The sequence below is a fragment of the Hyaena hyaena genome, unplaced genomic scaffold, assembly GCF_003009895.1.
Source record: "Hyaena hyaena isolate Hyena2069 unplaced genomic scaffold, ASM300989v1 scaffold_462, whole genome shotgun sequence".
Taxonomy (NCBI): Eukaryota; Metazoa; Chordata; class Mammalia; order Carnivora; family Hyaenidae; genus Hyaena; species Hyaena hyaena.
The window spans coordinates 492,390-516,582 of record NW_024081092.1 but is presented as its reverse complement, the minus strand read 5'-3'; the positions used below and the strand labels follow the sequence as shown (position 1 = coordinate 516,582).

The 24,193-nt window shown below is 35.5% G+C and overlaps 1 protein-coding gene across 5 annotated transcripts in view; it reads right to left on the bottom strand.

Moving 5' to 3' along the window:
* Nucleotides 1–5,636: 5,636 nt before the first annotated feature.
* Nucleotides 5,637–24,193, bottom strand: part of NOX4 (NADPH oxidase 4) — a 305,572-nt gene continuing 287,015 nt past the window's right edge. For all 5 annotated transcript variants that reach the window (XM_039253696.1, XM_039253693.1, XM_039253694.1 and 2 more), the window contains 3 exons: nt 18,975–19,043; nt 17,465–17,565; nt 5,637–6,165 (listed from right to left, as the gene is read on the bottom strand). In XM_039253696.1, coding sequence (XP_039109627.1) covers nt 6,045–6,165; nt 17,465–17,565; nt 18,975–19,043 — 291 coding nt within the window. In that variant the 3' untranslated portion in view covers nt 5,637–6,044. The remainder of the gene's footprint in view (nt 6,166–17,464; nt 17,566–18,974; nt 19,044–24,193) is intronic.

Sequence of the window (24,193 nt, the reverse complement as noted above, 5' to 3'; positions counted from 1 at the left end):
CATTTCTAACCTAGGATTCTGTTCACTCTAAACACTAGAGGTGGTTGGTAAAATGATGAGACTGACATTCTCGGGGTAAATAGAACTTCAGTCAATCATTCCCACTTTTGAAAGCAGTTTCTAATTTTCCCAACTTTGAATCTGAATCAAACTTTAATGAGAAAAAAAAAGTTCCCTGTTAATGCCATTTGGTAAGCAAATAACGGCCATCTTTAAATAAGGATATAATTATACCTGGTAGGCACCCAACTATGTGATTAAAGAGCTGTCCTAAGAGCTAGAACTTTCCTCAACTGGAAAGAATCAAGAATAAGCCATCTAATCACAGAGCACGGAGTAAAACTCAGGTCATATTCCAACAGTGTGCTAAGGAATTTTATAATCCTTTAAGAGTCAGCTGGAGAGGAAAACCTAGAAGATTGAAGTACTTCTCCCTAGCCAATGTGTTTACCACCATATTTTTTTAGCAGAACCCCCGTTTTATGCATTGTGGAGATTTCTCACTACTAAAATGAATTATATAGTCATCCTCATTGATAATTAGTTTCAAGTGAATGTGCAGCTATAGGTGAACAGACACACTGTTATGACACATGAGAGAATTTCTGTATCTCAGGATCCGCATTTGTGAAGAAGGTTTCCTTCTCTGGGTAGAAGGATAAGAATGGAGAAATATGACCTTGCAGTGACAGAATTTTAATGTGCAGTGTATGCAGCTGGAGAAAGGCATGGCAGACTCCCCTGCTTTATTGCTACATATATCAGAGCATTTGCACAGGGCTGGTTTCATCTAAATGTCAGGCTTGCCTTCAGGTCAACCAGCAGTTCACCAAACCACTAATTCTTATAGAAGCCAGGTATAATTCTGATCAGAGGTAAAGCTTCTGTGAAAATTCTAGTGGCAAAGAAAATGTGAAAGAACCCCAGAAACAACCAAACGTTACATTCTTTTACATCTTCCCCAAACACAGGAATGGTCAGTTCTGCCACACACTTGAACATCTACAGAGTTGTGAAAAGAAAAGCATTATCATATCCTAATGTGTCAAATCATTTTTCTTTCTTTAACTCCTTTTTTCTTCTTCCTAGTTTTGCTTTTATGAGGCATTTCTTGCCCTAACCACGCTTATATTGTAGCTTAACACTGCATTAAGATTACTGGTAATATTTGCCAGTATAAAATAAGAAGTCCACTCTTAGATTTTAAAAACAGGAATATAAAATTTTATATAGAAGAAACTAAAAGTTTTGTATATTCACTTCAAAAAAATTCTAGTCTCTGGTCTAAAGCAACATTACTTAACTCTACTACTTTTAAATGACTGGTATGGCCTTTTTTCGCTTTTTCTCTTAATGGACTGTTCTTTGCTAAGTATTGGAAGTCTTCTGTTTCTTTTCTTTAGAAAACTTCCTTTAGCTTTTGCAACTCTGTCCTTTGAGAATACCACAGTGTGGAATAAAGAAGCTGGGTAATGGAGTGGAGATTTAGACAGAAGGAGACAGAGAGTTCACATTGTTCTGTGCTGATTGAGGCAAATGCTCATTATGCTTGGTTTCATTTATTTCCTGTCTTACTAGTTAACAAAAAGCGGATTCTTTTCTCCTCAACATTATGGTCATACGAGTAAAGAACAAGTCATCTGTTTTAATATCAACATTTCCCTGGGAGCTTAGAAAGCAGGGAAGTTTTGACTTCTGTTTATGAATCTAAATTTAAGGTTCAATATTAGTTTTTCCTAGAAATTATACTATTACACATTTCTTCAAAGCAAAGTTCTGGAGAACAGAATCCCTTTAGCACTATCACCATACTTTAAAACTGACTTTTGGAAATAGGTTCTAATTGGCAAATCAGAAAAGACTACCACATTTAGAATCAGAAGATACACAAGGAAGAAGAGTGTGTTTTTCTGCACCTGAATCTGGAATTAACACATAGCACCTTATTTTCCCCCAGCACTAAATAGGCCTCACAGGGAGACTCGAACAAACAGGACTAGATGCATCTTATTAGATGTGTATGCCATGGGGAGGGAGAGAGCAGAGATGCGGAAAGCTGAACTTCAGTTTCAGCTCTGTGACAGACTCAATGGATGACTTTTTTTCCCCACCACAAAAAGTGCAGTCACCACCTGTCACCATAAGTTACTGCAATATTACTATGTATTCCCTATGCCATACATCTCACTCAGTGGATGATGAAACAAATTGCCATTTCCCTTTATGCCTCAGTTTTCTCGACCACAGAATAAGACTACTCCTAACTTCAGCCTTTTCTGTTTCTATAACATGGCTGGATATGAAAATGTCCTGGATGACACATGAAAAGGAAATTCTTGTAAGTAGCACTTACAAATGTTTCATTGGGGCGCCTGGGTGGTTCAGTCGGTTAAGTGTTCGACTTTGGCTCAGGTCATGATCACATGGTTTGTGGGTTCGAGCCTCGCATCGGGCTCTGTGCTGACAGCTAGCTCAGAGCCTGGAGCCTGCTTCCGATTCTGTCTCCCTCTCTCTCTGACCCTCCCCTGCTCACTATCTCTCTCTCTCTCTCTCTCTCTCTCCTAGAAATAAATAAAACATTAAAAAAAAAAAATTTAAAAAAAAAAAAAAACAACAACACTGTTCAGGTGAGTTAACCTTAAGGAAAAATTTTTTTTCTCTTTAATATAATGAACATTGTTTAGTACTAGAATTATCTGTTGATGACAGTGGCCCATTTCCTTCTGGCCATCCTCTTTAACAATGTGTTATGATTTAAGTCTATAACCTCTGTGGATGCTCCAAGTAAACACTGATTTGGGGAGTTGTAAGTAACTTGGATATAGAAGCTGAATCAATTCAAGCTATGCTTTGTCTATATTGTTTTTCTTTGTTTTAAGAGACTCTATTATCACAATCATCCAACTGGCATTTTAAGTCACTATCAATCATTTCATTTTTAACCTGACTTAAAGAAAAAGAAACAAACAAAAAAGAAAGCCCTGAATATATGTGTAGTATGTATGTATGTATGTATCTGTATGAATCTGAGTCTTTCATTATAATTGTTATATAAAATCACAGTCTTCCCTTGCATAAAGCAAGAGAACTTGGATTCTCTGAGAGCATATGAAGAGAATTTCCTTTACTTTGTCCAGAGTTAATTTCCTACTACAACCATATAACAATGGATAGGTTCTTGCAAAAAATCACAGAAAAGTATACGTAGAAAGACCTATAGTGATGGATTATTTTGTTCAGAGATTCATAAACTGGGATCCCTCTTTTTAGAGATTATTTGTAATTACATTGTATGTAATATTTTGTATTAATGTCATAATGATTACTTTTTAAAACGTTTATTTTGAGAAAGTGAGAGAGCACAAGCAAGGGAATGGCAGAGAGAGAGATTCCCAAGAGAGAGAATCAGTGTGGAGCCTCAGGCAAGGCTCAAACTCACAAACTGGGAGATAATGACCTGAGCTGAAAACCAAGAGTTGGTGCCTCAATGGACTGAGCCACCCAGGTGGCCCCATAATATTTACTTTTAATCAGGGTTCCAAAGAGATATATTACCCAGAAAAGACTGATAACCACTCATTTAGTCCAAATGAGAAATTTTAATCCCAGAGTGACATCCATGTGACATCCATGGCCATAGAATTCAAACCCTATTGGATGCTTGGGTGGCAAAGTCAGTTAAGCGTCTGGCTCTTGGTTTCAGCTCAGGTCATGATCTCATGGTTTGTGAATTCGAGCCCCACATCAGTCTCCACACTGACAGTGCAGGGCCTGCTTGGGATGCTTTCTCTCCCTCTTTCTGTCCCTTTCCCCACTCATGCTGTCTCTGTCTCTTTTTCTCTCTCAAAAATATAAATAAATAAATAAATAAATAAATAAACAAACTTAAAAACAAAAACAAGAACTTAAGCCCCTAAGGCTGCTCATGCATGCTACTGTACGTGCAAATAGATTATGTTTCTTAAACTTGCATCATTTTGTGAAAAAACTCTGCCTCCTTTATTTGTTGTAAAGGGTGACGTTATAGAGATCTCAAAAATACCATTTCAATTTTAACATTTATTGCCACCAAAATGATATATGACAAAGATCTGTATGACAAGAAATAGCCCCAGAGCAAAATCCCTCAAAAATAAAACTCTTCTACATACATGATGAAAACCTAATTTATTATTACCTACGGAAGCAAAGATTACCTGTGTTTAGCACTTCATGTTTGAACATCAGCTAGAATTTAAAAAGAGACAGGATGTTCATCTAGAATAGCAGACCTACCAAGAAAGATGTTTATTTTTTTTTTTTGAAAAACCTTCCACTTGTTTTACTACAATTAGGTGTAGTAATATGATCACATAAATAAAATGATCAGTAAAGAATTAGTATTGCACATTAAGCCTGTACGAACTCATTTCTTTTTCCTACTTGTGTTATGTGTGTTCACGGAAATTCTTTTTAATTTTGAAAGTGTTGCCAGGATGCACTGGTTATCAAATATGCCTTCAGAGCTAAATCTGCAGGACTATTGCACATTTCCCATATCCTTTTCTGACTTGCCTTCCACGGAAGGAAGAATAAAAAATTCCGAGGGAAGGAAGAAATATCTCGAAGTAATATGTTTATGGGCAGTAAATGTTAGATGATTTAACATGCTTGATTGCTATTGGTAAATAAGAGCAAAAAGTGACAGCTGCATCTGTCACATGCAAAATTTTAACAGACAAGACCAGTCATTCTGCTTATTTCACCAATGTGCTATATTTGATAGCAATTGATAGATATCTACACAACAAAATCACTAACCTGCAAAAATAGCTTAATTCTTAAAGTAGGGAAGTGGATTTTTCTTCTGAGCCAAGAATGTAATGGCAAGCATAAACTGATAGGATCATGCAGTGTAGTCCCGATAGTGACTTTAAATTCAATAATTAGATTCTATCAAGATCCAGAATACCAGATGGTGCAACAAATAATATTCTTTCTTCTGGACTTAAATACTAATGAAGTATTTTCTCTTGTGTAAACTGTAAAGTATGTGTTTTTTTTTTGTTCAGGAATGGCACTGTACTTGCAATGTCTCCAGTATAAACCAATGGGGGCAAAAGAGAGATATCTTATATCTTGGTGACCACTGAGAGACACAGTGTTCTTTGTCAAATTAAACAAAGTACCTTTTTACCTTAAGGCTAAAAGTAAAACAATTTATGCTGGGGGAAAAAGTAAATAAAAATAATAGAGGACAATGGTGAAAACGGGAACAAGTTATAGTCTATATATATTCCTTTATAATTTACAGTAATGATATTTTCCTCATTACTATGCAACAGTAATAGATTAAGTAAATTGCAGATGAAAAGGACCTATTAAATCACTGTGTCTAATGCACGCAAAGGAGGGAATATTTCCTTATAGGCAGAGGAAAAAAGAAGAAAGAAAAATGTAAAAATAGATACCATATCAACATTTACAAAAGTTCATTCAGCATAAAGTCTACAGACATCAGTAGTGAGGAAGATTAGATACAAAGTACCCGTATTAATACAGAGTCCTGTGCCATATCTTCAAACATCTAAAATATTTGCCTGAAGCTTTTCAAAATCAAAACTACTCTTGTTTATACTCAAGTAGAAAATGTAATCTGAGTTTCAATGAATTTTTAATTTTGTTCAATCTTGCATTTGTTCAACCAAAAACAATTTAAACAGGACCAAGTCTATCAGCCTCAAAGTGAGCAAGCACAGCTCCTCACTAGGGAGTTCTTGGATCTGCCATAAAAATCAACTGCGTGCATCTAATAGTTTTCTTTTAATTTGAGCATTGAAAAGTGAATCATCACATCAACCATTCTTCAGGGCCTCTTTGGTTTCCAGATTAAACATGTAATGTGACCTGTCATCTTGCCACATTCTCTGTATTTCCATTTTAAATAATCATAAATAAGAAAACCTTGCTACTCTTTGGCATGACACAGCTGCTTGATTTAGCTGAGTTTCAGTCTTAGAAATTGCACTCATTCCTTGTTCAGTCCTGGTTCATCTCAAAGGTTTTCAGCTGAAAGATTCTTTATTGTACTCAAATCTTGTCCCATATGAGTTGTTTTGGTTGCATAGTTTATGAAGAGTCTTAGAAATTGAACTGGGTCCACAGCAGAAAACACCAACTGTTTTCCTGGTAAGAGAGAGGGAGAAAACAGGAAATCAGGTGGAAAATTAGGCAGAACATAACAAGAGATATGTTTGAGGTGTTAACAAAGTTCATTTGTTGCTGCTTTGCATACTGAATGAATTAATTTCCCAATTATTTCCAAATGTAAATGATCACCATGAAGATACCTTATTTGCTTCATGCTTTTCTCATGAGAAATTAGGATAGTTCAAAGAAGGTAACTACGAGCACATATTTGCTTATTATCAAACAGAAAGTGAGGTCTGCCCTTAGCCTTTTTGTTACATGCAGAAACCAAATCAAGTAATAGATGTCCATCCACACCAGATCATGTCAGTCTTCTCTTACTGATGTTTTATATGCATTTTTCTAAAGATCTCATGAATTTGCATGGGCACTGATGAATAAGAGAAAGAAAAGCTACTACCAATTTGAAAGAATGATTTTAAGTAACTAATTTATATCCAAGTTGAAACAAAAGCATATTAATCTGAATACAATTCATTTTTTATTTATGTGTTGTGACAACTGTAGCAAATGCTAGGCAGGTTTTATTATTTGCTAACATAAAATTTTAGTAGATAAATTATACATATCCCTAATAAATAGGCTAAATAAATCCCAGGAGATGACTAGTATTACACATTGATCTTCCTCCAAAATTTGTTATTTGCATTGAATTCTTCCTAGGAGATCAAAATTATTAACAATTCATATTATATCTTGGGCAAACATAGTATGTCCTTATTACCTTAGCTGAGAATAATTGGTGCTGGAAAGAAAAAAAAACCTGGTAAATCCACTTAAATGGGTACCAAGATTTTATAATAAATACTTAAAAAATGGTTTTACTAAATCTTTTCACCTTGAAAAATGAAACAAAGAGCTACAAAAATAGAACTTACACTTGCAGCCATGATGGGGTACTGGGGACTAGATTTACCCTCATTCATTGAAAAACTAGGGAAAAAACCCAATATATGAAGAAACGTATTTTCAGATACTTGACAGTAGGTAGAGCAGAACAGATTCACTAGAAAAAGAGAAAAAAAAAACACAACAAGATGAGTCCAGCAACTGTCTCTGCTTATTGGCTGGAGGCAATTTACAGGCTGCAAAACAGAGAAATTCATGCTGAGATTGGGGGTCTCAGTGAGTTGAAGAAACAAAGAGTGGAATTCATGGAGGACAAAGCAGCTAGAATCTGTGAAGACTGTGGAAAGGAAGAGAGATTCTTTCCTCTGGGTGGTTCAGTTGGTTGAGCGCCAGATTTTGGCTCAGGTCATGATCTCATGGTTCATGGGTTTGAGCCCCACTTTGGGCTCTGCAATGACAGCACAGAGCCTGCTTCAGAACCTCTGTCTTCCTCTCTCTCTGCCCCTCTCCAGTCTGGATGCACTCTCTCTAAAAAATAAACATTAAAAAGAGAGAGAGAGAGAGAGAGAGAAAGGAAGAGTGATCCACAGAAGGAAGCTTTGGAGATCTGTAAAAGTGAACTCTCAAGTCTTCGGTTGAGTACTGATTTGCTCATGTGTGAGAGGAAACTACATGAATCTTGGTAAAGAACTAGCAGAGAGCAGTAAGGCAAACAATTCTGAGTTGACAGAAGGTTGTGAATAATTCATATTCCCACAAGCCAGAATGGAAAGATCTATTTATCATATGTGGGTAATGGGTAGTATTTTAGAAAATTATCACCTTGCTTGTAAGAGGCAGGGTGGATACTGGAAAACTTTGCCATAGATGGAAGGTGCTCTGGATCTATACTAACAAAGCTTAAGAGCAAGACTTAGAAATACCAGACTGAATCCAAGTCACAAGACTGCATGCCTGAAACAAATCCAACAATATTGAAAAGAAAAGATCAAAATTTGTCATTTAACATCTAATGTTTATTTATTTATTTTGAGAGAGAGAAAGTGAGAGGTTGGGGGGAAGGAGCAGAGAGAGAGGGAGAGAGAGAATCCCAAGCAGGGATTCTGCCTGGAGCTTGACACAGGGCTTGCAAGACTGTGAGATCATGACCTCAGCCAAAATCAAGAGCTGGATGCTTAACCAACTGAGCCATCCAGGCACCCCATGGCATTTAATATCTAAACTTCAAAATGTACAGTATCCAACAGAAAATTAGTAAGAGTTTTATAGAGCAAGAAATTATGAACCTTAACTAGGAGTCTTATGGGCTGAATTATGGTCCCCTCAAAATTTGTATGTTGAAAAATCAAACCCCCAATACCTCAGAATATAGCTGTATTTGGAGATGAAACATTTAAAGAAGTGATTAAGTTAAAATAAACCTCTCAGAGTGTATCCTATTCCAATCTGACTAGAGTGTTTATAGGAAGAGAAAATGTGGACACATGAGGAGATGTGAGAGGAGACACATGCACAAAGAAAAAGACCATGTGAAGAGGCAATAAGAGGGTAGTCACCTGCAAGCACAGGAGGGAGGTCTCAGGAAATCAACCCTACTGCTATCTTGATCTTAGATGTCCAGCCTCAAGAGATTTGAGAAAATAAATTTCTGTTGTTTAATCCACTCAATTCTGTGAGATTTTGTTATGGAAGCAAGCCCTAGCAAACTAAAACAAAGAGAAAGATCAGTCAATACAAACAGGCCCAGAACAACAAAGATGATGGAATTATCAGACATTTCATTGAAATGGTAATGAGAAAAACACTTTATTATATTCAAAGGAAAGCATCAGCATAATGGGAAGAGAAACAGAAGATTTTTAAAGGCCTAAATGAAAATTCTAGTGATTAAATACAATACTTAAAATGATATATACTGATGGGTTAACAGAAAAATAGGCACTGCAGAAAAAAGGTAAGTAAACTTAAAGACCTACCACTACAATCTATCCCAGGGTACCACATGAAGAACAAAAGTTGGGGGAAAAATGAACAGAGGCTTAGTGACCTGCGGTACAAAATCAACTAGTCTAACACAGATGGAATTGTAGTTTCAACATGAGAGAAGGCAGAGGGAAAGAGGGAAAAAGCACTTAAGAAATAGTTGCCCATTTCCCCCCAAATTTGATGAAAACAAATACATAGATCCAAGGATCTAATGAACCCCAAAGAGAACATACACAAAGAAAACCAAGTAAGTCAACTTAAAATAAAACTGAAAATGACAGTTTTCAAAGAGAAAAACATTTTAAAAAGTTAGAGAGGGAAAAGGACATTTTACAAATAATAAACAGAAGATGAAAGATGGAGTTCTTGTCAAAAACTATGCATGTCAGAAGCCAATGAAATGACATCTTCAAAGTGCCAAAAGACAAGAGAAAATGTTAACTGTTCTATATCAAGCAAAATCTAAATAAAAATAACTTTCGAAACTGAAGATGGAATACCAACTGTTTAAACAAAAGGTGAGAGAATTCAGCACCAGCAGACCAACACTCTAGTCTATTAAAGGAAATTCTTCAGGAAGAAGAGTGATTATTAGATGGAAATTTGAATCTACCCAGAGGAATGAAGAGCACCAAGATGGTAAATCTGTTAAAAAATACAATGTGTATTTTGCCTAATTTATAATCTCTTTAAAATACAACTGATGGTTAAAACAAGAGTATAACAATGCATTATGGAGTTTATAGTATATGAAGAAGAAATATGAGTAAGAACAATAATCAAAGGGTGGTTCCAGGTGGCTCAGTGGTTGAGCATCTGACTCTTGATTTTGCCTCAGGTCATGATCTCAGGGTTGTTAGATCTCAGTGCATTGGGCTCTGCACTGAGTCTGGAGCCTGCTTAAGATTCTTTCTCTCTCAGGGCTCCTGGGTGACTCAGACAGTTAAGTGTCCAACTTTCCCTCAGGTCATGATCTCAGGGTTTGTGAGTTCAAGCCCTGTATTGGGCCATTAGCACAGAGCCTGGTTCAGATCCTCTGTCCCCTTCTCTCTCTGCCCCACCCCCACTCATGCCCTCTCTTTCTCTCTCAAAAATAAACATTAAAAAAGTAATTAAAAAAATAAAATTAAAAATTTTTTAAAAAAAGATTCTTTCCCTCTGCCCTCTCCCCACCCTTCTCGCTCATGTTCTCTTTCTTTCTCCAAAAAAAAAAAAAAAAAAAAAGGCAGAAAGAAAGAAACTAAAAAAGAGAGAAAGAACAACAGCCAAAGAGATGCAGGGGGAATGGTAGTACCTAAAGCGGTATAATATTATTCAGCATGGACTCTAATAAGCTAATGATGTACACTCTAAACCTAGAACAATGTTTTTCTGACTTCAGCCTCATCAAAAGAACATGAGGGACTTCGCAGACCACAGACCAGCTGGTCCACAGACCATCCCTAGAGCTTCTGATACGGGAGATCTTAGATAGGGTTCAAGAATCTAACAAGTTCCAGGCGACGTTGGTCCAAGGAATGAAATTTGGGAACCAATGTCTCAAATAAATCACTAAAAGCAGAGAAGTATGGCTAATATGCCAATATAGGAGAAAAAAATGGAACCATAAATGTACTCAGTCCAAAAGAAATGGATAAAGAAAGGAAAAGAACAAATGAGATAAATAGAAAGCAACAGTAAACTGCTAGATTTAAAACCAGTCAAAGGAAGCCAAGATTACTCAATGAGAGAAACATAATCTCTTCAGTAACTGGTGTTGGGAAAACTGGATCTATACACGCAAAAGAATAAAACTGGACCCCTATCTCACACCCTCACAAAAATTGTCAGAAAGAATTAAAGACCTAAAGATAAGATCTGAAATCAGCAAATTTCTAGAAGAAAACAAGGAAAAACTCCTTGATAATAGTCTTGGCATTGATTTCATGGATATGACACCAGAAGCACAAGCAGTAAATGCAAAAATAAACATGCGGTATTACATCAAATTAAAAAGCTTCTATTCAACACCAGAAATGCTCAACAAAATGAAAAGACAACCTATGGAATGGGAGAAAATATTTGTAAAAATACATATCGAATAAAGGGTTAATATCCAAAATATGTAAGAAATACATACAACACAACAGCAAAAAAAGAAAGAATAAAATAATAATTAAAATAAAAATAGGCAAGGAACCTGAATAGACATTTTCTACAAAAGATTTTCAAATAGCCAAAAGGCACATGACAAAGTGCTCAGCATCACTAATCATCAGAGAAATGCAAATCAAAACCACAATAGGATATCACCTCACACTTATTAGAATGGCTATTATCAAAAAGATAAAGAGACAAATGTTGGCAAGGATATGGAGAAAGGGGAACTCTTGTGCACTACTGTTGGGAATGTAAATTGGTACAGCCACTATGGCTAACAGTATGAGGTTTCTCAAAAAATTAGAAATAGAAGTACCATATGATCCAGCAATCCCTCTTCTACATATATATCTGAAGGAAATGAAGTGATTATCTCGGAAAAATATCTGCACTTCCATGTTCATTGAAGCTTTATTAAAATGGCCAAGACACAGAAACAATCTCAGTGTCCATCAATGGATAAATGGATAAAGAAATCATGATGTGATATACATATAATTTATATATTAATTATTAATATCACACACACATATACACATACACAGAGAACAATATTATTCAGCCATAGAAAAGAAAGGAAATCCTGCCATTTGTAACAACATGATTGCAACTGGAGGGCATTGTGCTAAGTGACATAAATCAGATAAAGAAAGACAAATACTGTGTAGAAACAGAGAACATATTGGTGGTTGCCAGGGCCAGACAAAAGAGGTAGGAAATAGGTGAAGGCTGACAAAGAATTGTAAACTTCCAGTTATAAGAATAAGTTCTGGGAATGTAATGTACACCATCGTGACCACAGTTAACAATACTGTGTTGTATATGAAAGGTGCTAAGAGAGTAGATTGTAAAAGTTTTCTTTACACACACACACAAAATGTAATTATGTGAAGTGATGGTTGGCTGTGTTGACTAACCTTCTTGTGGTAGTCACTTTGCAAAATATACACATACATCAAATCATTACATACATCAAATATTACATGGTACATATTTAATTTACACAATATTACATATTAATGATATCTCAATAAAGTTGGAAAAATCCAACAATATTTTTTATTCCATAAAATAATAAAGTGTAATAAATTTTGAATGAATACAGATAGTATTATAAATAGAAGAATAGTAAGATGTAATGAAGTAGTTTAAACACTACAATTAAAACCTCCAACTAAGAAACTCCAATATACCACTAACAACCAATTGGAACTAATTGATATTTATAGGGTGCTCTATCCCCAAACAATGGAATATAAATTCTTTTCAAGTGCAGCATAACATTCATCAACACAGACCATATTATGGGCAATAAAACAGGTCTCAATATATTTTAAAGAATTGAAGTCACGAAGAGTATATTTTCTCAACAGAACCCAACTGAACTAGGAATCAAAAGCAAAATGATATATATAAAATCCTCACAGGTTTGGAAATTGAACTACGTACTTCTAAGATAACCAATGGGTCAAAGAAGAAATCACATGGAAATTTTAAAAATATTTTGAAGTGTACAAAAACAAAACACATCAACATCTGTGTGTTGTAGCTAAAGTGTGGAGACTGAAGGGAATTTATAGTATTGAACATTTTTATTAGAAAAGAACAAGGGTCTGAAACCAATGACATAAGGTTCTACCTTAAACTAGCAGAAGAAAATCTAATCAAACCCAAAGTGAGAAGAAAATTAAAAAGAAGCATGAAAATAAGTTACCTTAAACATTAAAAAATTAAGATTATTATTAAAACCAGATCTAAGCACACTAGGTTACTTAAATTGACAAAATTGAACAATTCAATTTATACCACCAAAAATAAAAATAACATAGTGTGGTTTTCATGAAAATGAGAAGACATTGAGTCATTTTGATGATTTGTGTACATTCTCTGTCATGCTGCATTTTAGTAAGATACCATTACTTTCTTCACAGCACAATTATAAAGTTCATTTTTCAATTTTTATAGATTTCCTGATTGCTTCTATTAAATATTTCATTAAAAAGTTATCTTTTTTATTTTATTTTTTTGAGAGGGAGAGAGCATGAGTGAGGGAGAGGGGCATGGGCGGGGGGGGGAGAGAGAGAGAGAGAGAGAGAGAGAGAGAGAGAATTCCAAGCAGACTCCACGCCCAGCACAGAACCCCATGCAGGGCTCTATCTCACAACTGTGAGATCATGATGTGAGCTGATATCAAGAGTTGGACACTTAAACTGCTAAGCCAGCCAGATGCCCCTAGAATTATCATTTTTAAGGTACCTATATATCATGTTTTACATTTTGTATTTCATATTGTTAACTAGTTTGACTCTAATAGATCTTTATATAATTTGAGGTGTTCCCCAGTGTTATTTTCACTAACAATGAGATCCTGTAACTTCTTCAAGATCTATACTTAATTTCTGCAATCTATTTGCACTAAATTTGCATTAGGTTTCTGCAGTCCAACAACCATCTAGAGATTTATCTACAAAAACTTTGCTGAGATGGGTTGAAACAGATGTTAAGCAGAGAATGTGGTTTGGGATCAGAGGTTGGAAACTAGTTCCATAATTTTCAATATATTTGTGCATATTATATCAATCTTTGTTTTTCCATGCAGATTTGTAAGTGGGGTATCTCATAATAATGACAGTTTATTCATTCCTTGTGAATATAGATCCAGAGGGTCTGAGTGACTTGACCCAGGGACACAGGATCAAATGTGAGAGATCAAACCTAGGTATGCTTAAAAAATACAGCACCCCTTCTTGATAAAAGCCCTCAACAAAGTAGGGACAGAGGGAACATACCTCAACAAGATAAATATACAAGAGACCCACAGTTAATATCATCCTCAAATGGGGAAAAATTGAGAGCTTTTCCTCTAAGGTCAGGAACAAGACAGGGATGTCTGCTCTCACCATTGAGATTCAGTATAGTGCTGGAAATCCTAGCCTCAGCAATCAGACAACAATAAGAAATAAAAGGTATCCAAATGAACAAGGAAGAAGTCAAACTTTCCCTATTCACAGACAACATGATACTCTATTAGAAAACTTGAAAGACTCTACCAAAAATTTGCTAGAACTGATACACAGATCTGTATTGTTTTTAAAACACCATGAGAAAGATATATAAATATGGTCTCAAACATTTTACTCAATCCCAGAGTAATAGTTCTCTACTCCACATAAAGTAGATCCTTTATTTCTCCTATTGTATAATGCATAAATTTGACTAATTTATGATATGATATACATTTTTATTACAAGTAAGAGGAAAATGGACTTTGGTTAGGCATAACAAAGTATTTCCTGACACGTTTTTAATACTGAATGGTTTATAAAGTAATATCTAGAATATCTTTTTATACTTTTAAAAAATTAGTTGTTGACACTTTTAGTATATTACAGTTAACATTCTGCTGTCATATACATAATGAACATGATGGCTTCTTGCAAGATCTTACTGTCCCCAAGAGGGACATGGTAAAATAAAATTGCTACTCTTTCTATTTGGGTCAATGCTCTGCTGTAAATAAAGTACATTGAATTTCACAGTCAGAAGATAGGGTTCATGTATGAATTCTGACTCATTAACCATAGCTTGAGATAAATCATTACCTTTTGGGTCCTAGCTCCTTCATTTGTCAAATAATGATGAAAGTAGAGTGACTTCAAAAGCTCCTTCACTTTCCTTGATCATGTAATACCAATACATAATTCATTTCCTGAATTTAAAAAAAATCCACAAGGAAGGAACCACCTCCTACACATGTGCAAAGTAAATTGAACGTAAACTGATTTAGCCTTTTGGTTTTAATAGGACAGTATCTAAATGTGCATACTCTTTGAGCCAGCAATTCCATTTCAAGGGTTCTAGCCTTGAACTGCAACTCCCACAAGAGTGGAGTGCAAAGATAATTACTATAGCACTGTTAGAGACAGTAGAGAACTGAAGGTAAACTAAATATCCATAAGTATTGTAGTAGCAATGATCATGTTATCCACATTCTAGAATATTGTGAAGTAGAATTACAAGGAAATCATCCATGAACAATATATGAATGTATCTGAAAAAGACTACATTGAAGAATTCTATTTAAGAGATTCATTTTGTGTTAAAAATTAAGGTTCATATTTTCAGTATATAGATTTTAAATATATATGCACCCATATACACATACATATATATGATAAGTATGTAAGTAATATACTTTGATAAGTATGTATGTGTGTCTTTATATATTCCTTCAGTAATTCATGTACATGAGGTTAACCAAAATTTTATATCTTAAATGAGGATTTCTCTTTAAATAGCACCTTTTTACTAGCTAATGAACCTTAAGATATTCATCCATTCTTTCCCTAAATATATCATGTAAAAATTCTTTAAAAACAATGCACTTTTAGGTGCCTGTCCAGAGCAAATACAGAGTGAAAGTGTTGTACAAAATGTCAACAACAGATGGTGCACACTTGTTCTTCTTAAACCAGCTTTGCTCTTTGAAGAAAATAAACAACCAACCAAATAAACATACAACATCAATCTAAATCATGAATAGTTTAACAAATGAGAATTCTTAAGAAGGAACCAAAGAAATCAATAATCCCAATCTGCTTTCTTATAAATGGTCCTCTTCTGTAATAGAGTTTGGTTTCCTAATTAAGCAAAAACAATAGCACCAACAACCAAATCCCAAAGTTTTCATCACCACAGAAAGAAAACTAATAAAACGATGCTTGTCAGAAGTTAACCATGTATTTTTTTTAAATTTTGCTCCTGGGGCTCTACACCATAACTCCTCAAACAAAATCTCTGAAGAAGGACTCAAGTGCCATGATGAATCTGTGACTCTTTCAATAGATCATATTCATCCATGAATTCATGAACTGAAGCATTTTTAAAACTTGTCACCTTATAAGATCATTCATTCACAAATATCCTTTGTATATTTATAAAGCGTATTTTTTAAATTGTGAATTAACTATATACACTAATAATTGTAATACTAAATCAATCTAGAAGAGCAATAGGGCCAAACGGTTATTTTAAAAATTAAATCTTCAGTTCATGTATATTCTTATTACAGAATTATGTTTACTTAAGCAACAAAAATATGATTGGTTCAAGTGTAAAAACATATTGAATTTTGATAAAGTCTAGAGGTTAAACAGGACAGAAATACAAGTTTAAGTAGAAAAAAATAACGTGTGGGACGACTGAGTGGCTCAGTTGGTTAAGTGTCTGACTTCAGCTCAGGTCATGATCTCATAGGTTGTGAGTTTGAGCTCCACCTCGGGCTCTGTGCTGACAGTTCAGCTTTGAATTCTGTGTCTCCCACTCTCTCGACCGCTCCCTCACTCATGCTCTGTCTCTCTCTCAAAAATAAATAAAGATTAATAAAAATTTTTTTTAATAATGTAAAATGTCCAACTGCTAATGAAAGCTTATTTGTATATCTTTACAAATATATAAGGTTAGTATAAAAAAACTGTTATTTCAATTCCAGTAGACATGTGTAAAAGAGTTACATTAATTTTAAAATGTCAACATGTGCAATATGTTAGAAGTTAGAGCCTTTGCAACTATTTAAACTTACGATGAAACTATTTCAGTACCAAATTTAAAATGTGTTGAGTGGGTATATCATTTTCAAATGCTCTTAGAATTCTTATAGACCATTGCCCTGAACAGTAAGTTTACAAAAGAAAAAGGGATTGGCTAGTCTGTGCCCTACAGTGAATGCTTTCCTTCAATGCTAATCTCTTCAGACCATAGACATATATTCCACAATGCAAATATTCTTCATAGAATTACAGCTTCCAAGAAAAAAAAATTATGTTTGGAAACATTCCTGTTTTGGAGACTCCATATTACAACTGTTTTAAAAATTTATTCATTCTGATAAAAAAAACCTACAAATATCTGATTTTTAAGTGCATTCATTATTAGAAATGCTGGTAGAGCTGTTGGCCAACATGATTTTGAAAAGTTTTTCCGATGATCACCTGATACATGATGTTGGAATGAATACCCATTTTAATATGAGTCATTCAAATTTGAAAGTAGGTAGGAGAGTTTCATTCATAAATTCTTTATAAACTATTTCTAAGCCAAATTTTAATTATTTGGCATTACAGATACATGAGGTGGTCCCTGACTTGCTTTCTTCCTTGACAGTGACAATTGAGTGTTTAAGTGACTTTGTAATTTGTAAACCCATTACCTAATTCATCTTTAAAAACTACATGTAACGGATTGAGAATATTTTAATTTGTTCATTAGCCACAGGGCAAATTTCCTGAAAATTAGTACTTACCCTCTATTACATTTTGCTGTTTCATCAAACAGAAGTTTCCACCGAGGGCGTCCAATAAAAAGTCTTGAATTCAGTGCTTGATATTTTTCTCCAATTATCTTCTGCCAAAAAGAAAGCACTATATTTTATATGACACAGAGTTGGATGAATAACCTATTTCTCTAACATCATTTCTACTGGTTCTGTGGCTTCCTACCAAATTGCTGTGATATAAAGAATATAAGTATCAAATGGCAAGCTATTAAGTACAGTCATTTAGAAGCATCATTTCCTTCCTCTTTTTCCTTTAAAATCTATTATCTTCTTGAATTCCATTATTACAAATGGCTGATTTTCCTAGACTTCAGTTAGTTGCTTCATTTTTAACAACCACAATGTTAAAGAAGGCATTTTAATTGCCTACTCTCAAAAAGGGTGCAGCACATAAACTTTATTGAAGTGTTTTTGCACTGCAAATACAGTTGTCATATTTGGCTCATTACAGGAGTAAAATACTACAAATCGTCATCACAAATTTTGGGAAATTATCCTAGACAAGACTGCCTAAGACAGAAGAGCTCCACATCTTGAGTCTTTCAACAAATAACTTCTAATGGGTTGGTGTTTGCAATTAAAGATTATTAGATCTGGATCAGCAATGAAGGGTCAGAGTGAAGTGAGAAGAGACGGGGAGAGTGTCTGAGTCCTAGGCAGACAAACGGAGAACCATCCCTTAATTATAGCCATACCATGAGGAAAAACGGTACTGACTTGCTTCATGAGAATAGCAAAATATTTTTAACATACCAATGGGATAGAAATCTGACTAGAAAAAATAGGGTTAAGTTAGTTTTGAAGTAATTGACAAGTGTTCATATTTTGTATTCAAATATGAATTCAAGTATTATAGGAAATGTATAACGGAGATACTAAAATATAGCTTGGGAAAGCATTCATGCCCAGATTTATACACCTGTGCAGCACTTCCATGTCATCTGTAAACCTCAGGTTTTTCACCTGTAATGTGAGGATGGCAATATCATCTACCTCTTAGATCTGTTGCAATTACACAAGATAACAAATATGAAATGCTTAGCACAGGGTCTAGCACAGCAAGTAAATAATGTGTAATGGCTATTACTATGTTGTTTAGTTTCCCTTGAAGAGAAATAAGCTTAACTGCACATGACGTTATCTTGTCTTTCCACAGAAAAACTCCCCTTGATGAACACAATCATGAGACTGTTCACTCATGGTCTGATTTCCAGAGGTGAAGAATTTGAGACAACAGTGAAAGGGAGAGAGATGAACTCAAAGGTCTGTTCCAGCTTCCTGTGAGGAGGACAAATGAAAGGCATAACATGGTTGGCTTCAAGTACAAGCCATGGGTTTTCTGGACACATTCCAAAAGTATCCTCTGGGAAACTTTTCTTCAAACCACCTGCAGAAATTTTCTTCCAGCATGGCCCTTGCAGTAAATCTTCTATTATCAAGAGGCTTGTTTAATTTATGAAAACATCTAACCACATACCTGTATCCCATCTGCTTGACTGAGGTACAGCTGGATGTTGACATAGTCAGGTCTGTTCTCTTGCCAAAACTGAGAGGACATAAAAGTAAACAGACATGAGAATTCTCTCTGTATACTCAGACTTTCTCCTATTCTAACATATGTGATTCTACAATTTAAGAGGTGTGGTGTCTGATCACAGTCAACATTTACTAGCAAATGTGTACACATACACAGATATATATATATACTGTATCATATACCAGCCAGAATCTAACATTAATAATCTGTGCCTACTGGCACAATTAGTGTCGGCAGTAGTAGCAGTAGTGATAAGGGAACAGTAGATGGTAGTAGTGCAGGAGAAGAATTCTGTTATCTTATTTTAATTTTTAATTTTTTTTTGAGACACAGGAGTGAGTAGGGGAGGTGGGGGAGAGGGACACAGAGAGCGGGGGAGGTAGAGGGGGAGGGAGAAGGAGAGAGAGAGAGAGAGGAGAGAGAGAGAATCCCAAGCAGGCTCCACGCTCAACATGGAGCTAGCCGTGGAGCTTGATCCCATGACCCTGAGATCATGACCTGAGCCAAAATCAAGAGTAGGACACTCAACTGACGGAGCTGCCTAGGTGCCCTTCTGTTATCTTTTTTAAATTTTTTAAAAATGTTTTTTCTTTATTTCTGAGAGAGAGAGAGAGAGAGAGAGATAGCATGGGCAGGGGAGGGTCAGAGAGAGAGGGAGGCACAGACTCTGGAACAGGCTCCAGGCTCTGAGCTGTCAGTCAGCAAAGAGCCCGATGCAGGGCTCAAACCCACAAACCGTGAGATCATGACCTGAGCCAAAGTCAGACGCTTAACTGACTGAACCACCCAGGCACCCCCTGTTATCTTTATACATACAAAACCAAGCATGTTAAATATTACACTGATATCCCCCTAAATCCTTACCCTATATCTCCTTTTTTATTCCTTAAGAGTCTCTAAATTAGAGCCAAGAGTTCACTCGTAAAGAACATGATTTTCTTTAAAAAAAAAAAAGAAAAAAACGAACCCACAAATAGTGACATAAAATATGCATGCTAGGAATCACAAAACAAAACAAAACAAACAAAAACAAAAACAAAAAGGCAGTTCTTGTCCTTGCCTTCCTCTTACTCAGCACTAGTTTTACTTGTATAAAAATGTATGAGGCTAGAAATATACCTGCCAAAATAAAAGTCTCAAACATTTCAATGCCTTGAAAAATAAAATAAGCAAGATATCATATGCAGGAAGATAAACTCAACAAAAAGAGTAAAGGGTTGTTCTCGTCTGTATGCTGCCTTTTTCCAGAAGACAAAAATGAACCTAATAACAAATGGCCTTCCTCTGACTGAACCCTGATTTCTGAAATCTGGTATTTTAAAAAAATTTTGCACTTGAAATTAATATTACACTGCATGTTAACTAACTGGAATTTAAATAACTTAAACTGAAATTTAAATAAAAATTTTAAAGTTTGTTTAAAATATACAAATATTATTTAAAATATTTAAAAATTTTACTTAAGGGATATGGGAGTGCTGATGCATAGGGGCACATGTTCCCCAACGTTCATAGCAGCACTCTCCACAATAGCCAAAACATGGAAAGAGCCTAAGTGTCCATCAAATGACAAGTGGATCAAGAAGACATGGTTTATCTATACAATGGACTACTACATGGCAATGAGAAAGAATGAAATCTGACCATTTGTAGCAACGTGGATGGAACTTGAGGGTGTTATGCTGAGCGAAATAAGTCAGGCAGAGAAAGATAGATACCATACGTTTTCACTTATACGTGAAACAGGAGAAACTTAACAGAGGACCATGGGGGAGGGGAAGGGGAAAAAATAGTGGGGGGGAGGAAGGCAAACCATGAGAGACTCCTGAATACTGAGAACAAACTGAGGGCTGATGGGGGTGAGAGAGAGGGGAAGGGGGTGATGGGCATGGAGGAGGGCACTTGTGAGGATGAGCACTGGGTGTTATATGGAAATCAACTTGACAATAAAATATAAAAGAAAAAAATAACTAAATCTTTTTTTAATTTTTAAAAGTAGTCTTCTTTTTAGGGCCTCCTTTCACCATCCTGAAATAAAGGAGAGTTGAAAGATAAAGACAAGGCATCAAAAGTGAAAGAAGAGAAGGAGAGGAACACCTCTGTATGGTGGGCTCCTTGGAGAACAGACAGGAGTGTTTGAGGAGTAGATCCGAGGAAAGGCATCAATAGGACCAGCACTTCTTTAAAAGACAAACCATTTATTGAACAGAGCTCAGCATAGTGGATTTGCTTGAGATGGTGCAGGGTTTGGCTGGACTTGACTGCAGCAAGAGGATCAAATGATTCAAAGTATTGTTTCTATATTGTGTAATGATGTGCACAGCTGCGTTCTCTACAATGGCCAAATTATGGAAATAGTCCAAGTGTCCACCAAGTGATGAATTCATAAAGAAGATGTGGTATATATACTCAGCCATAAAAGTGAGTGAAACCTTGCCAACTCCAGTGATGTGGGTGGAGCCAGAGAGTATAATGCTAAGTGAAATATGTCAGAGAAGCACAAATTCCATATGATTTCACTCATACATGGAATTTAAGAAATAAAACAAACGAACATAGGGAAAAAAAGAGAGGGAGCAAACCAAGAAACAGACCCCCTCCCTTTTTTAAAGTAGACTCTTAACTATACTGGTTACCAGAGAGGAGGTGGGCGGGGTGGGTTAAACAGGTGATGGGGATTAAGGAGTGCACTTGCAAAGAGCACTGGGTGATGTATGGAAGTGTTGAATCACTACATTGTACACCTGAAACTAATATTAGAGTGTTAGCTAACTGGAATTTGAATAAAAGCTTAAAATTAAGTATTTAATTTAATATAAAAAATGATACATTGGGACTCGAAGCAGAAGTTTTAGGAATGCAAAAAAAGTCACATTGCAAATGGTGGGAGGATTAAGTAGGGTTTCATCACACCTCTGGCACCACTTAGCATGGTCACAACACCTGGCAGGTGACTGACTTGTCTATCTTTCCACACTGGCCCTGAGACATCTAAAGACTTACTCATCTAGGCCTCAGTTTTTTCATCAGGACAATGGTAGGGTTGAAAGTCATCATCTCTTTTCAGGTGTAAAACTATACATTTCTGACAGGTGGAAACTCTGAATTATAAAGCCCCAATAAAAACATATTTACTTTAAAAGTGGTAAATGATCATTCTCAGCTCCCATAATACCCTTAAAATATAATCGTTAATTATATCCCATCAAATAGCTGCCTCAAGTTACAGCCAAATCTTAAATTCATTTTTAGGCCCTTTCTGAGTTGAATTCAGGATTTATGGCTTTTAATTCCAAAAAACCCCACAGATGTTTCTAGATGCCAGTGATGAATAGCACCTCACAAAACACACGGCTTTTGCTGAGTCTTGTCTTAAATGTTTACCAAGATGCTGTTATGAGATCAGTCCAATGATTCCTACATTAATAACTGGGATTTGGTGCTTATAGCTCCTAGTAAGAACTATGGAAATTTGAATAACGTTTTTAACGATGTCAATGTCTTCATTTTAGATTACCCCTCACTGACGACAATAATTTCTACTAAAGGAGTAATGTTCTCCAAATAAAAAGAACACTGAAAAACTAAGGGAAAAAATGGATATATGGATCAACACAATCTTGCAAATAGACTAGGACTGTAGGATCATGCACAAATATTATGTTCTTCATTTTTACTTCTGCCTATCACCCTTCCTTATTTTTCTCACAAATGAAAAATAACAGGATGTGAGTCCTGGAAGGAATTTTACAAATCACTAAGAGGAATCATGGCAATCATTTATTAAATGCCTTCAAAATGATAGATACTTTAGATATGTTAAAGCTAAGTCTCACATCAGGTTTCAAGTGCTGGTAGCCTCCTTTACAAATTGAAAGCATCAATCAAGTTTATGAAGGTTAAGTGATTTATCCAAGGACTTGTGGTTCATATGAGGTAGAACCACTGTTCCACTATAAATGACAGACTCCAAATGCTTGATGTAGCCCTGATTCCTCATTTTGATTTTGACAATGTAACCTACAGAGGTGAAGTGACTTGGAGGAAGTCATGTGGTTACATATTAGCAGAGCTGGTACCAGATCACCTGACATCTGGCCCTGTGGTCTTCTTCCTTCACCACATTGGACTTTCTGCCCAAGCAAGATCCACCTAAGATCCACTTTGTCATCACTGCAGATAGTCTGACACCAAGACAGTGACTAGGCCAACTAAGGTGACTTTGTCTTAGGCCTTCTAGAATAATGTGAAACATAGCTGGAACAAGATTGAAAGACTGTATATTTGCATTTGGTTTTCAAAAACATTTCCACCTACTCTCACATAGACTGTATGTAACGTCACTCTCTCTGTCTTTGTCTCTGTCTCTCTCTGTCTCTTTCTCTGTCTCTCTCTCTCTGTTTCTCTCTCTCTCTCTCTCTCTCTCTCACACACACACACACACACACCATACATTGAACTTGGTAACACAGTTGCAAACATATCATCCTCAGAAGCATAACTGAAGGACCAATGTTCATTCTGCTGATGTGAAGAATCAAAACCTGGATGCAGAGGTGTGTGTAGAAGATAATCATCACCTATTGTTTATACTAGTTTTAAGCTTTTATATTATTTACTCCACAGATTCTTACAGATAAAGCATATCCATCAAAAAACTTGAAATGAAAACATAAATCTTAAGATTCAACTCCTGTGAAGGTCTAGCCACTTAACACTCTTTTCTTTCCTTTAATGCTTTCCCTCCCTACTACTTACCTTATATAGCATCTATTATTCAAACATGCCTGTCCTCATCTTGGATCTAATTATGGCCTTTTATTTTAAAAAGATTTTATATATCAGTTCAAGAAAGATTAAAAAATTAGAAAAACAAAGGTAGAATTAAGAAATTCCAGAAGTAATACAACTGGTCAATAATCATATGAAGAGAGATTCAATCTCATTAGCATTCAGGAGAAAATAGAATGAGATCTCACTGAGGGATTGGTGGAAATTAACAAGATTGGTAATAAAATGTTTTAAAATAAATGTCTTTCATATTCTTTGGTAGAAATGCAAATTTCTCTATCTTTGGAGAGTGTTTTGTCAGTATATATTAAAAATTTAATTTCATTCACAACCTGCTCATAACCTCCAACTTAGAAAGTCAGTCTTAG